Raw genomic sequence first — 16,572 nt, 5'->3', positions numbered from 1 at the left:
GGCTATATCAGTCTTGGTACCACCATCGGGCGTTGTTTGGCTACCAAGATATTGAAAGACGGCTACCTGCTCAACTTGTTGTCCCGCTACTGTAAAGTTGGTGGAATTGTCAGTGTTCACTACCATAGACTTAGTTTTCGCTACATTGACTGTGAGACCTGCTGCCTGGGAGCTCTCGGAGAGGTCGTCTAACTTGCTCTGCATATCGTTTCGGCGTTGTGCGAGCAAGACAATGTCGTCGGCTAGGTCGAGGTCATTTAGCTGCTCCATCGTTAGAGGATGCCAAGGCAATCCTCGATTTGGTCTACTGTCAATTGCTCCAACTAATATCTCATCCATAACGATGAGAAACAGAAGCGGTGATAAAATGCAGCCCTGTCTCACGCCAGCAGTAACCCTTATGGGGTCGGACAAGACGCCGTCGTGCAAAACCTTGCACGAGAACGCCTCGTACTGAGCCTCGATGAGATGGACTAGCTTATCTGGAACTCCTCTACGCCTAAGTGCGCTCCAGATGTTTTCGTGATTGAGTCGGTCGAACGCCTTTTCGAAGTCAACGAACACCAGCAGAAGAGAGTCCTGGAATTCGTTGATCTGCTCCAATATAATGCGGAGCGTTGTGATATGGTCTACACATGATCGGCCAGCACGGAATCCAGCTTGCTGCCGCCGGAGAGTAGCGTCGATCTTCTCCTGGATCCGGTTGAGGATTACCTTACACAGTACTTTGAGAGTAATACAGAGCAACGTGATGCCACGCCAGTTACCGCATTCAGTTAGGTCTCCTTTCTTAGGGACTTTGACCAATATGCCCTGCATCCAGTCCACCGGAAAAGTTGCGGTTTCCCAAATATTGCTGAAAAGCTGATGCATCATCTGGGCTGACAAAGATGGGTCAGCTTTGAGCATTTCGGCTGAAATACGATCTATCCCTGGCGCTCTATTGGATTTCATACTCTTGATGGCTGCTACAATTTCATCCAGCGATGGCGCCTCCGAGTTCACGCGATTTATTCGACGAACTGTAGGCGTCGTACGCTGCTGGTTTTGTTGGTCTCTGACATTTGAAACTCGGAAGAGTTGTTCAAAATGTTCAGTCCATCGCTTAAGCTGTTCTGTACGGTCAGTCAATAGCTGACCAGCTCTGTCCTTTAGCGGCATCTTTGTATTCATCCTGGCACCACTAAGGCGGCGAGAAATATCGTACAACAAACGGATATCACCATTGGCGGCGGCGGTTTCTCCTTGTTCGGCTAGGGAGTTAGTCCAGGCTCTCTTGTCCCGCCTACAAGCACGTTTAACAGCCCTCTCCAGTTCGGCGTATCGTTGACGGGCAGCTGTCTTAGCCGATCTGGTCCGCGCTCGCTCAATGCCGGCTTTCGCCTCTCTCCGCTCGTCGATCTTCCTCCAAGTTTCATCCGAAATCCACTCCCTCCGCCCACTGCGCGCTTTGCCGAGGGTTTCATCACTGGTCGTGATGAAGGCGTTCTTGATGCCGGTCCATTGCTCTTCGACGGTTCCACCAGATGGCAACTCCGAGGCTCGAGATTCAAGTTGTTCAACAAAGGCCCTTTTCACCTCAGGATTCTCCAATCGGCGGACGTCGTAGCGGCATCCAACTTTCTCCTCCCGTCGTTGGACACGCGCGACGCGCAGACGTATCTCAGCGATAACAAGATGATGGTCGGATGCAATGTCAGCGCTGCGTTTGTTGCGTACATCAAGAAGGCTCCTTCTCCATTTCCGGCTGATGCAGATGTGGTCGATTTGGTTTTCTGTTCGGCCGTCGCGGGAAACCCACGTGACTTTATGTACTGGTCTATGGGGGAAGAGCGATCCACCAATGACCATGTCGTTATTACCACAGAATTCTGTAAACAGCTCCCCGTTTTCGCTCATCTCTCCTAGGCCATGGCGTCCCATGACGCGTTCAAGGTCCGCGTTGTTTGAGCCAATCTTCGCGTTGAAGTCGCCCATGTGAATTTGGATGTCCCCCTTCGGGATTTTCTCAACCACGCTGTTCAGCTGGCTGTAAAAGCTCTCTTTCTCCTGCAGGTCGGCAGCATCTGTTGGCGCATAGCACTGGATTGCCGTAAGGTTCCTAACCCGTGTTCTAAATCTGGCAACGATTATTCGCTCATTTATTGGTTCCCACTTCATCAGGGCCGCATGTGCCCCTGGGCTCAGTAGGAATCCAACTCCTCTTTCACGAGTAGCATTTTCACCTCGTATGCCAGAGTAGAGCAAGACTTGCCCGGATGATGTCCTGTGTTCGCCAGTACCCGGCCAGCGGACCTCGCTCAGCCCCAGGATTTCAAGCTTCAGGCGGCTAGCTTCCCTTGCAAGTTGAGCCAGCTTGCCCTGCTGGGCAAGGGTCAGTATATTCCATGTTCCGATTCGTGTCCGTGTTTTCATGCTAAAGGTCGTTGCCAATAATCCGGAGAGATTTCTTCTTTCATTTTCATTAACTTTTTGTGTGTTCTGGTACAGTAGGCTGTTAACCTAAGGTCCTTATCCCGCTGATGGGGCTGCCATCTTAATGTGGGCGGGAGCCACTGTGCCCCCTTTCCTGTTAGCATACGACAACCGAAGTTGCGTACCCCAGCCGGCACCTCGTGGAGGTAGGAATAGGAGTTAATGAACAGAGGTTATGGAATGCACATGTTCACCCTTTGCCAGCGGTGCGGATTGAGCAGAAGCAACTTTCTGATATTGCAGAATTGCTTCCCGCACCTTTGCTAATTTTGGGAGATTTTAACTCCCATTGCACACAATGGGGGTCGTTATACGACGACAACCGATCCGCCCTTATTAATAACCTGATTGACGACTTCGATATGGCACTCCTAAACACTGGGGAAGCGACACGTATACCTAATCCTCCAGTCCGCGCAAGCGTACTGGATCTATCTCTTTGCTCGACATCACTAGCGTTAGATTGCAAGTGGAAGGTAATCAATGATCCCCACGGTAGTGATCATTTGCCACTCCTTATATCAATTACTAATGGTTACCCGTCTGTGAATTCAATCAATGTTACATATGACCTCACACGCAATATCGATTGAAAACACTACACGACCATAATCTCGGAAAACATCGAATCGCACGAAGAACTTCCTCCGGAGGAAGAATACGCGTTTATCACTGGCTTGATCCTCGACGCCGCGTCTCAAGCCCAGACGAAACCGATACCCGGGAAAACGATCAATCGGCGGTCTTCCACGATTTGGTGGGACAAAGAGTGCTCGGAACTGTACGCGAAAAAGTCTCTGGCGTATAGACTTTCGAAAACTCGGTTCGATAGATCTGCTCAGGAAATACGAGGTACTGGAGAGACAGATGAAGAGCTTGATCAAAGCGAAAAAACGCGGATATTGGCGCTGGTTCGTGAACGGTTTGTCGAGAGAAACAGCGATGAGCACTCTTTGGAGCACCGCTAGACGCATGCGGAACCGTAACGTTACGAATGAAAGTGCGGAGTACTCCAGCCGATGGGTTCTCGATTTTGCCAAGAAGGTCTGTCCGGACTCTGTCCCGGCTCAGAGATCCTTTCCCGACGCGTCCCCTTCGACTGCAAATGAACCCCCGTTTACAATGGTAGAATTTTCTATAGCTCTCCTCTCTTGCAACAACACTGCTCCAGGATTAGACAGAATTAAATTCAACATGTTGAAGAATTTGCCTGACCCTACCAAAAGACGCTTGTTGAACCTCTTCAATAAGTTTCTCGAGCTGAATATTGTTCCGCAGGACTGGAGGCAGGTGAAAGTTATCGCCATTCAGAAACCTGGGAAACCAGCCTCCGATCATAATTCTTATAGGCCGATTGCGATGCTATCCTGTATCCGGAAATTAATGGAAAAAATGATCCTCCTTCGCCTAGATAAATGGGTTGAAGAGAATGGCTTACTTTCAGATACCCAATTTGGCTTCCGCAGGGGCAAGGGAACAAATGATTGCTTAGCGTTGCTGTCTACTGAGATTCAACTCGCCTACGCCCAGAAGAAGCAAATGGCATCCATGTTTTTGGATATCAAAGGGGCCTTTGATTCTGTCTCCGTAGAAGTTTTGACCGAGAAACTTCACTTAAATAGACTCTCGCCGGTTATGAATAATTTTTTGCCCAATCTGTTGTCGGAAAAACGCATGAGTTTTACACATGATGATTTGACAACATCTCGAATTAGCTACATAGGTCTTCCCCTGGGCTCATGTTTAAGTCCACTTCTGTATAACTTTTATGTTAACGACATTGATAGTTGTCTCGAAGAGTCATGCACGTTAAAGCAACTTGCAGATGATAGCGTTGTTTCCATTACAGGATCAACGGCTAACGATTTGCAAGGACCTTTGCAAGATACTTTGGACAATTTGTCCAGTTGGGCGTTAAAGCTGGGTATCGAATTCTCCCCGGAAAAATCAGAGTTGGTCGTTTTTTCTAGGAAGCATGATCCAGCACAGCTTCAGCTCCTACTTATGGGTAAAACGATCGCTCAGGTACTAGTTTACAAATATCTTGGTATCTGGTTCGATTCCAAATGCACTTGGGCATGCCACTTTAGGTATCTGATTCAAAAATGCCAACAGAGGATAAATTTTCTTCGTAAAATTACCGGAACTTGGTGGGGAGCTCACCCAGGAGACCTTACAAGACTATATCAAACAACGATATTGTCTGTTCTTGAATATGGATGTTTTTGCTTCCGGTTCGCCGCTAACACGCATATTATCAAGCTAGAAAGAATACAGTATCGTTGTCTGCGTATAGCCTTAGGCTGCATGCAATCGACCCATACGATGAGTCTCGAAGTGCTGGCGGGGATTCTACCGTTGAAGAATCGTTTTTGGGAATTGTCCTATCGGTTACTCATTTGATGTGAGATTATGAACCCACTAGTAATTGGTAATTTCGAAAGGCTGGTCGAACTTCAATTTCAGTCTAAATTTATGATCCTATATTTTGACTACATGGCTCAAGATATCAACCCTTCTCAGTATGCTCCCGCAAGTGTCGCATCACTAGATACTTCTAAGTCTGCTATATTCTTCGACACCACCATGAAAGAAGAAACTTCCGGTATCCCGGATCAACTGCGATCGCAAGAGAACCCCAAAATTTTTTTCAATAAATTCAAAAGTGTTAGTTGCGATAAGATGTTTTACACTGACGGATCCTACCTCGACGAGTCCACTGGCTTCGGTGTCTTCAACGAAAATTTTACTGCCTCCTTCAAACTCGATGCTCCTGCTTCCGTTTATGTCGCAGAACTTGCTGCCATTCAATACTCCCTTGGGATCATCGAAACTGTGCCCATAGACAATTACTTCATCTTCACAGATAGCCTCAGTGCCATTGAGGCTCTGCGATCGATGAAAATGGCAAAGCACTCCCCGTATTTCTTGGGGAAAATACGGGAGCTTTTGAGTGCTTTAACTGATAAAAATTTAAGGTTACCTTAGCCTGGGTCTCTTCTCATTGTTCCATACCAGGTAATGAGAAGGCTGATTCTTTAGCTAAGTTGGGTGCGATTGATGGGATTATTTATGATAGACCAATTGCTTATAATGAATTTTATAGTACCTTGCGTCAGAGGTCGCTCATTAGTTGGCAAACATCATGGAACATAGACGAGTTGGGACGATGGCTACATTCCATCATTCCTAAGGTATCGACGAAAGCATGATTCAAGGGATTGAATGTAAGTAGAGATTTCATTCGCGTGATGTCTAGACTTATGTCCAATCACTACACGTTAAACACGCATCTCTTTCGTATTGGGCTTGCAGAGAGTAACCACTGTGTTTGTGGCGATGGCTTCCACGACATCGAGCATGTCGTTTGGTCGTGTGCCGAATTCTGTGATGCTAGGTCTAAGCTAAGTGATTCCTTTCGGGCCCGTGAAAGACAACCTTACGTCCCTGTACGAGTCCCTGGGTAGCCGAGATCTCCAGTATATGAGCCTCATATACAAATTTCTGAAAAATGCTGACATAACAATTTAAAAAAAAGCTCTACATTTATTTCTCAGATCGCTCGTCTCACATCCCACTGCGGTACTAACATGTACTGAAGACAGTAGTTATGCCCCGAAGACAGCAAAACGCTACGCAGTTCTGAAGTACGCCATATATATTTGACTGCTAAAGGAAACCACATACTACAATATATGTGCAGCATCGCAAAAGACTGCAATAAAACCCTTAATCCACCCTTCCTAGCCTTCTTGTTAAGAAAAATGTAAAAAACCTACTAACCCCAGTAAATCGGGTGTATCGATCATACCTTCTAACATAAGTTATAAGCAGTGCTTACCGTTATATTTTTGTAAAAGACTTACGGCTCCTTTAAGTTAACACGAAAGAGCCAAATCAAATAAACGAGATTAAAAAAAATATGTATGTATGTATGTATGCGTATGTGTATGGATGTGTCTATGTGGATGTATGTGTCTATGTGTATGTATGTGTCTATGTATGTGTGTACAATTTGCACAATTTTGCAATTTGCACAATTTTACAATTTGCATTGAAATACAAGATTAGTAAGAATTTTATTTATCATTTTCATTACTAGCTGTAATTCACGATCGCATTGGCGTAACTAGAAAATTTTCCCCCAGGCACCCCCTCTAGCTACGCCAATGCACGATCGGGCAAGAAAAACGAAGCAAACGGGTTGATTTAGGCACATACAAAGGTAGAGTGGTGTATAGAATTGAAAATGCCAATAAATGGATTTTCCTATATAAATTTATACAATTTTCAAACAAATTTTGCGCATATCGGATCGCTCGTGCCATCAAAACAAACTAGCGCTGGGAAAACCATTATTTTTGCCATTCAGCATGTTTATGGCGCTACTTTTGTACTGATTCTTTGATCTCATCTCGTTTTCATGAAAGTATTCAAAAGGAGCTCTAGTCTTGATTTTTATGCAAAAACAATTATCAAAAGGAGCGCCAACTGAGAAAAAAATCAGAGGGGTTGTGTACAAGACACGACGATATAGGTGACGCAGGACTACGTAAGTCTCTTTGTAGTGATAGTAGCAACATATATACATGCTACATGCGTTGTATGTAACATTTATCAAAGTAGTAACATTGCATACGTTCAATTCTCAAAAGATTGTGCATTTGAAAACAATTTAACAAAATCAAGAACACAAACTATTGCTTTCCTGCTACCTTACTGAAATTAAAGATTGTTTTTATTACCCATGGTTCCCCACGTTGAAGGGATTTTACCAATTCAATCCTATTTTATCTACAGCACATCTTTTAATTACACTTCTAATGAAACGGCAAGCATGCGTATTCATACAGAGTCGTATTATAACCGAACACTACAGCTGTAGCACATTTTTCCAACACAGATATCAAATTCGGCGAGGTTGACGCTCGCATTTTTCGATTTTTTGGAATGACACCATCTAAAAACTTGCCGTAAGACGTAGTCCTACGTCAAAATCTTGTCTTCTTCTCTTTCTAATATTCCATATCTAATGCTCCTCTACCCAGTTATTTGTGCAATTCAGATATATTACAAAATTGAAATCAAGCATGTAAATTAATCATTGAAAAATTTTGAAGTCAATCATTTTGTTCTAGTTGCCCATTTTCATCGAGAGTAAAAAATTTATGCAATAAATCTGACGCATAGTCATAATGCTGCGACATTAATATCAAAATATCAAGAAATCGGTTCTGAACACATTTTTCAATTTGAATTGTCAATTCAAAACGAAATTCGTATGTGGCTTTGAAGCCTTACCCGTTAATCGGTTAATTTATAATTTTCTACATATATTCATTCAAGTCTACAAAAATTATCGTTTGTCTTTAAATATATTTCTAGGAATCACTTAACTATAATAAGACTAAATAAGGTGTTGATGAAGCAAATTAAATTACACTTACAAATATTTACGCAAATTTGAAAAGAAAATATTGTACGCAGTACGTTCTTATGAATTTTACTGTTAAATAAGGGTTTTGAGGAATAAGGAACTGATATTTAAAAATACAGTCAACTTAATTATAGTTGCTCCTGAGAAATAAAAAAATAATTATTGTTACAGTAGGAAGGCCAGGTCACACCGCTAGGTGGATTAATTCGTGTTTTTGACAATAAATGTTATTGTTTTAACTGCATTTGTATCCTACTGTTACAATAACTTTTATCTTCATGTTTATGGTTATCTTTTCGGGTGTTTCTGAGTAGCGGGCGATCGTCCTGAGAACACGATGAGCGACGAGAACTACGAAAACTACTTGAGCTGGACGGCATAGACCGATAGAGGACCGAGTACTTTATGTCCTCCACCAAGAAGGTAGGCGTCGATTTCCATCTGTGACAGACGATCGGCGAGAAGAGAATATTCAAGCCGTTGTTGTTTCGTCCAGGGCTAATGTTGAACGAGGTGATACCAACATACAGTTCGAAATACCTACCGGAAGTTATCACCTTCATCAAAAAGTGTCACGCAAAGGATGTGGCCTTTTGGCCACTTTACGGCCAACCGAAAATAGTCTATTTTTCTATTACATACGTTAAGTGCAGTCAAGTGTTGGCTCTTGCGCCATTTAATAATATAAGCGAATGAGTCATATTTTGTACAAACACTATCAGATCACCTACATGTGACTCTCTCGTGTTCCCCTCACTACAGATTTTTTCGTTTCTATTCTGTTATTCGTTCTTCACAGATCCTTTGTTCACTCCTTCCATCACAATCGACTTACGTTTAATACATGCCTTTTTACAATCCAGTTAGTCGCCGCTTCTTTTGTTGTCGCCTGTCGATTTTTGTGCATAAGGTTCATGCTACCTAAAGAAACTGACTAAAGAAATGACATCGGAGCTCAGTCAATCGCGGCCGAGCTCGCGGCCTCCTGTCATCATTAAATCTAATTTGCTCAACGATGATTGTTGTGCGTGACTCTGTCCAAAGTTGCTAGAAAAAGTTCTAACAATATTTTTTCGAGTTCAACATTTAGGCGATTTTATGAACTGTACGATACAAATTTGATTGCCTGGTGTTTTCGTTAGGCAGCACGGATCGATTTCGTGATGATACGATGATATTTGTTGCCGTTTGCTTGCAGTCAATATTTTCTGCCGCGAGTTAAATTATTTCTTTTCGTTCTACAATTCACAACACCATTCGACTCGATACTCAAACCTCAACTAAGTTTATTGCTATCTTATAATTTTACATCCAGTTCAAACTTTGCTGCTGGCCTCCGCGTGTTATGCTTCGTCCGCTACTTTTATTTTTCCGTTGCCTTCGGTGTTGGCAAACGAATGGCTCACTGCTATTCCAAGCAGGTGGCGTGGTTCGTTGCTAACTCGTCCCCCTTAAGAGATGAGGTTCCATCCGAATTACGTCTCTAACGGTCAAAATCCTGAAGTTGGGTCGACCCTCTTCTATTGGTAATGATACTGCTTCTGGTTCTATTGCTTGATTCGGGTTTCGAGTGGTGTTGTTAATGTTGAGTTTAATAGTCCTGTTTCTGTAGATGAGAAAACTTAAAAGGAGTAAAGTACAAATTATGAGTGGCGAAATCATTCCCCCAATGATACTCCAGATGCTCCAGTTAAGGAAATGCCAACTATTGTTTTTCAAACGTATTAGGTCCAAGTCTTTCCGGGTTTCGGTTTGAAGTTTGTGAAGGTGCTCCACACTAATATTTAAAATATCCTGTTGCTTTTTTATTTCTACCCCGTCTAGGTGTAGCTGAATTGGGTTTCCTGGTAAGGTTTTGACTCTCGACGTATACAAAACGTCGTTGATACGTAATTGGCAATTGTTGAAGGATATCAGAAAAGAGCCTGAGAGTTTTCTGTTTGTTACACCACAGTTTGATGTCAACGTAAAGTTTTTCATAGTGTTTATAAATATGTGTTGATCATCAAGGAAGGTAATTTCTTCTTCCATTGGATTTGATGTATAATTGCAGGTCGCTGATTCTCCTTTCAACAACCTCGGTATGCAGGTTGTGTTATCTAGACGTATATCTTTTATTTCGAATATAGTTGGTTCGATTGTGTTTATTTGATAAATTTTTTCGTCGTGGGATAAATAAAATTGATGGAGTATGTGTATCTGCTTATTTTCATGGATGACTGGGAACAGACGTACTTTGTTAAAGACTCTTGGGTCTAATTTTGGCATTTTGATGATAAGGGCGATCTCCAGGTTATTCGATGCTACTGATGTCATTGCGTAGTTTGTTGCTTCCACTGCGGTTTGAACTGTAATGTTTTCCCTAGCTAGATCGGTAATTAAAATGTCAATTTCTCTTTGGCTCAGAATTTTTTCGTTAACTAATCCTAATTTTGCTAACATGATGGTGTCAATTATTTGAGCTAGTTTATCTGACAAATAATTTAAATAGAATAATATTCTCGTGCAATACATTTCAACTGATCCAACGTTAAACAATTCAATGGCCTTCTTAGTCTGAAATATAGCCTCCTTTAACTGAAGATTTACCTCGCGGTTAATTTTAACTTGTTCGTTGTTGTTAGTAATGAGGTCGTTTATGGAAGAATTAATAATCATTAAATCATTGGCATCCGGATTACCGGCTAAGAATTTCCAAAATGTACCTAAACTATCCCATCGTTTATGTCGTCTGACTGGGTCTATACTTTTGAGAGCAAAATCTATCTCGCTAAATTTTTCAATAATTAGTTCGGTAAACTCATTTTTGCTAAAATTTTTAAACTGTTCCCGGAGGCTTCTGACTTGTGTTTTAATTACGGTGAGATTGAAATGGTGTATGTAGTATTTGTAGTCCAGTCTGAGTCGTGCTTCGCCTTGATGAAAGATCAAGATTGGTTGTCGTCCCATGTGTCGTAGGTCGATCGTCGCATCGTGTTTCGTTTGCAAAGCTCCACCTTGGATGATGAGCGGTAGTAAAAGTCTGAAACGAGATGGTTGTGATTCTAAATTAGATTTTCATGATTTTAATATCGTCTTTGTGAACACGTCGTCCGTTGTCGGTCTTGATTGTACTCTTATTAACTGTCGAGATTTTAATTTTCTTATATCTTGTTTTGTGTTTAAGTCTTTGTCGGGTCGTCTCGTAAGCGTCTACATTTTCCGGTATTTCAACCCATTTCTTTTTTTTATTATGTTGTGCTAATGCACTTTTTTGGGATTGTTTCAGGTTTCGATAAACTTGTTCGATAATTTCTGTTGTTCGGACTGAGAGAAGAATGACTTCTAGAGGGGTAAATTTTGTGGAAGAGTGAATTGATGAGTTATATTTTTGAGTTGACAATTGGATTAGGTCTGGAACAGGCATGTTTGGATGTTGGGTTTTAGTGATTCGGTAGATTTCTAGAATCGTTGAATGAAAACGTTCGACGATTCCGTTCATCTCACTGCGTCCGGTAGCGGTTACATAGGGGGTAATTTTGTATATGTTATAAAAGTTGACAAGTTCTCCCGTCATGAAGGATTTTTCACCATCCATCACAAGTATATCTGGTGGCTTATATTTGAGAAGAATATCCTTTATAACTGGTATAAGGTCAACTGCTGCTCTTGATTCGATTTTAATAATCTGAGCAAATTTTGAAAATTTATCGACAAACGTAAGAAAATGAAGGCTTTCCAAAAACATGATATCTATATGTACTATTTCGAATGGAGCCCTGGGAATAGGCGTCTCCTGGATAGGAAACTTTATTGGATTTCTGTCGTATTTACATTCGTGGCAAACTCGACAGTTCGCAATAAAGTCTTTTATCTTTTGTTGCATTTTTAGAAAGTAAAACCTTCTGATAATTTGCTGTTTGTTCTCCTCTGCACCTCTATGTGCTCTTAAATGTTCGTTTTTGATAACGTCCAACTGTTGCTCGTCTTCTTTGATGTCTTTCAATATTTTCTGGGTAAAGCGGATTTTTAATGCCCTTTTGCTTCCGAAATGCTCTTTGTAGACCTCTTGGATCTTTCCCATTATGTTTTCTTGCGTTAATAATCCGTTTACCTTGGTGTAATCAAAATGTGTCTTAAGTACCTGAAATAGAGAAATAGCATTAATATCGTTGATTTGAATAGTTGTTCTAGAATAGCCAGGAAAAAGGTTTTCTTTTGATATTCGGTCGGGTCCTTGTTTTATAATAACCTGGTGTTTAAATACATTAAGGGGTGCTTCTGTTGAGATGATGTAGAAATCGTCGCTGGCATCTGAAGAGTGTTGTGTCCCTGTCATAGAACATATAATGCGACTAAGTGCGTCTGCTACTAAATTTGATTTTCCCGGTTTATAGATGATTTGGTAGTCATGTTCTTCCAAGTATGCTTTCCAGCGTTTTAATTTTACATTAGTGTTTTTAGGAGATAAGGCGAATGTTAATGGTTGGTGGTCAGTTAGGATTAGGAATTTTGCTCCATATAAATAATTTCTAAATGTCTGCAAGGCCCAGAAGATGGCAAGCATTTCCTTTTCTGATGCTGAATATCCTTCCTCAGTCTTAGAAAGTGTCCTAGAGGCGAAGTGGATAGGCTTATCTTTTGGCACTTCTCCTTGGGACAGAACTGCACCGATTGCGAAATCGGAAGCATCTGTTGTTAGTACGAAAGGTTTATTGTAGTCAGGGTAGATAAGAATATCGGATGACGAAAGGAGACTTTTCATTTTCTGAAAACATTGCTTCTCTTTCTCATCGAGTGAGATTTTTTTGACAGATGTAGGATTTCTCTCCCCCCTTAAGAGGTTTGTTAAGGGTTTTGCGATTTTTGCAAAATCCTTCACAAATCTCCGGTAATAACCCATCATTCCTAAAAATCCTCGAAGTTCTTTCAGGTTTTTGGGTTCTGGATATTTGTTGATTATTTCGATTTTGTTTTGATTAGGTTTGATACCATCAGCACAAATGATATAACCAAGAAATTCGATTTCATTGTGTAAAAATTCGGACTTGTCTAACTGAATTTTTAAGTTCGCATCATTTAACGCTTTCAAAATAGTTGCTAGATTTTCCAGGGCTTCTTCAACAGTTTTTCCGAATATAATCACATCGTCAATATAAACGTAACATATTTTCCCGATAAATTGTCTTAGAACATCATCAATTGCTCGTTGGAAAATTGCGGGAGCATTTTTAAGACCAAACGGCATACGTGTGAATTCGTATTTGCCGTTATTAATCGAAAAAGCAGTTTTTTCGATGTCACTTTCTTTCATTTTTATCTGGTGAAAACCAGATGCCAAATCAAGTGTAGTGAAATACTGTTGACCTTTCAATTGGTCAATTACATAGTTAATTTCTGGCATGGGGTATCGATCTGAAACAGTTTTCTCATTCAGTTTACGATAATCTATCACAATACGAAATTTCTTTTTCCCGGAGGCATCAGATTTTTTTGGCACGATCCACACTGGTGACGTCCAGGCAGAACGTGATGGTCGTATTATTCCATCTTGAAGTAGTTTATTTATTTGTTCATTTACCCCCTCACCGTACATTGCTGGGTATGGGTAAACTTTTTGGTGAATGGGGACATTGTCGGTCGTGTTTATTGCACACTCGACAACCGTGCTGCAGGCCAATTTTGATTCTGGTATGTGAAATACTTTTTCATGCTTGTTCAGCACTTCAAGTAACTGTTTTCTTACGTTGTTTGAAAGGTGAGACGTTCTGAAACATGTGAGTTTTGGAACATGTGACGTTCCGTTTTCTGAGTGGGTCAAATTGTTTTCTTGTGGTTGGGTAGGGTCAGTACTGAATATGTGTTGCGAATGGTTTTTGTTGTGTGGCATTTCTTGAAGTAAGTTATTTGATACAGTTTGGTGTGGGCTATATTGTTCAAGAGGCACATTAAATTTTTCGTTTCCTTTTGAAAGGTACAACATGTTGTTACCGATGTCTATTATTGCATTAAGTGCGTTTAAGATTCCAGTTCCAATTATGCCTTTAAAGAAGGCGTGAAAATTATGTAACAGAAATTGAGCTGGGTGATTTATTTTGGGACTGAAGAAATTCAAATTGATAGCAGATGTTGCATTAAATTTTCCATTTGCGCTAGCGATTTTGTCTGCATTAAAGTTATACGGTTTTATATTCTTACAAGACCATGCGAGTTTTGGGCTTATTAGATTGATGTTTGCTCCTGTGTCAATTAAAAACGGAAAGTTTCCAATTGTGGTTTTCAAATTAATGTACGGAAGAGTTGGCTTTACCAACTCGTATTCCACTCTAAAAAATTAGCGTGCCTAGCGTTGGATTCGGGTCCGTTTGAAGTTGATGGCTGTTCGGTCGATTCTGCATTTTCTTCTTCGGTCGGTGGAAAATAATTGTCGAAATGTTCATATGGTGTCTCAAGGTAAGAGTAATTTGAATTGTCTTCTTCGTCGTGGTAGGCATTGTAATCGTTGTTTGCTGGCGGTTCATGGCTGTACACAACCGGGTTAACCGATGTTCTGACATTTTGAGGATTAAAATTTGGTCGATTGCCGTAGTTTATTCTATTAGTTCTGATACTCTGATCAGTTTCCATGGGTTCCGGTCTCGGCTGAAAGGTTAATTGTCTTGGTTGGAAAGGCAAGGTTGGTGGTTGTCTTGGCATAAATGTTTGATTTATAGGATAATGTCTGGGTGGTGGCGGCGGTGGTGGCTGGTGGTTTATTTGTGTGTATGGCAAATTTGGTCGCCTTGCGAATGGTCGTGGAGGTGGGTTGGGTGGTATAAATAATTCTCTTGGTCTCGGTAGTGGCTGGTTACCGTGCTCGTTTCTGAATGGTGTTGATCGTAGATTCATATTGTGGTACTCTAAACAAAATTGATAGGCTTGGTTTAACGTTTGAGCCTTGGCGGACTTTAATAATATATTCAGAGGCTTTTCTAGGCCTCTGACGAAAGAGTCTAGAGCCTTCTTCCTAAAATAATCGATGTGTGATACCGCAAAATCTTGCATGTCTTCATCAATTTGAATTTGCACAATTACAGACGACAGCAGCTCGTTAACTCTACTAAAGTAAGAGCTAAGGCTTGCGTTTGGTGATTTTTTTACGTTAGTCAGCTCATAATCTAAGGTTTGTATATCCCTTTGATCACGATAATAAAGTAGTAAGGTGCTTTTAATATCTTGCCAATTGTACAGAATGTTGTTGGCATTTAATACGTCCGACGCTTCGCCTATAATTTTGCGTCTTATGGAACGGATTAATATTCCGTGTTCGACGGATGTTGTAGGAAGATCTCTATATAGATCAAATATTCCTTCAACGTCGGTAATCCAAGTTATCAACTCGGTTGGCTTTCCGTTGAAAGTCCCGAGGTCTTTTACAAAGTCCGATAATTTGCCAACAGATGCGAAATTCGCAATCGCATTCCGTTGTGCCAAAGTTAGTTCTGGTGCCGGTGGGTTAGGTGGTTGAGCCATTTTTAACTTTTAGTATTAGGGAATTGGTGCACTGATTGAACTATTTTTTGGCTTTTCTTCTTTTACACTTCTTATTATTAAAATTATTATTTAATCTTATTAAAACGTTCACAACTACTTAATTTACAACACTACACTACAACAACGCACTGAAGTTAATTGATTAAGAAAAAAAAAATTGTTACTTACATAAAATAAAAGGACCGAGTCCTGGGTCCGGCCGGCATAGTATGAATCCGGGCTTGTGGTTGGCTATCCGTCAAGTTGGGGGAGAAGAAGGCAGGCACTGTCGGTTGTTCCGGTTTGTTTGGCTGGATGCTTCACTACTGCGGTCCTAGGTGCCGATTGGTTGGTTGTATTCCTCCACGGTGTCCTTCCTCTCGCTTCGTGCTCGTCTGACTGGCTCTTTGAACCAGAAGGCTTTATCTTGAAGCACTGAAAATTCTTTCAGACTCGAACACTTATACGATTCCCGACGTGGCGTTTGCCGGAGCCTCCAGTTAAATTATTTCTTTTCGTTCTACAATTCACAACACCATTCGACTCGATACTCAAACCTCAACTAAGTTTATTGCTATCTTATAATTTTACATCCAGTTCAAACTTTGCTGCTGGCCTCCGCGTGTTATGCTTCGTCCGCTACTTTTATTTTTCCGTTGCCTTCGGTGTTGGCAAACGAATGGCTCACTGCTATTCCAAGCAGGTGGCGTGGTTCGTTGCTAACTCGCGTTCATCGACTGATACTCCGCAAGTTTTTGAGCAAAAGATTCAGAAGGGTTCATCGAGATTCATACGCACTTGGTTTCAACGAACCGAAAATGAGTTACCTGTCACTTCTTAAGCCAGTTTCTTTAATGCTACCCAATAATTTCTGCCAATTGAATTGGTTACATGTCATGTCCTTATTCGTTCAGCTTTGACTACAAAAGGCGAACTCGATGACTATAGGTGTTTTGGTTCCAACAGATGACGGTTTCGTGTGGTATAGATCGGCAATCGACAATTGTTTGTCAGTGTATCCCAACGACAGACACATTGAGGAGAAATACTTGGATAGACTCTCTCCAGCTCTGGTAGGAACTCCTTCAACCACAAGCTCATTTCGTCTCGATATACGGTTGTACCTTTCAACGTTACTCTCACACGCAGCCTTCCATGTTTTTAAAGCT

The 16,572-nt window shown here is 41.3% G+C and overlaps 1 protein-coding gene across 1 annotated transcript; it reads right to left on the bottom strand.

Annotated features, from left to right (window-relative positions):
* Positions 1-5,022: 5,022 nt before the first annotated feature.
* LOC128745900 (uncharacterized) lies at positions 5,023-13,525 on the bottom strand. The gene is made up of 5 exons (XM_053842967.1): positions 13,481-13,525; positions 11,794-12,035; positions 9,392-10,934; positions 5,182-5,364; positions 5,023-5,094 (listed from the first exon to the last, which is right to left on the bottom strand). Exons 1-5 carry the CDS (start codon positions 13,523-13,525, stop codon positions 5,023-5,025), a joined length of 2,085 nt encoding a protein of 694 aa, XP_053698942.1.
* Between the last annotated feature and the right edge of the window lie 3,047 nt (positions 13,526-16,572).

Source organism: Sabethes cyaneus, chromosome 1 (genome assembly GCF_943734655.1).
Source record: "Sabethes cyaneus chromosome 1, idSabCyanKW18_F2, whole genome shotgun sequence".
NCBI lineage: Eukaryota > Metazoa > Arthropoda > Insecta > Diptera > Culicidae > Sabethes > Sabethes cyaneus.
Note: the sequence above shows the minus strand (reverse complement) of the source record. Positions and strands in the feature narration are given on the sequence as shown.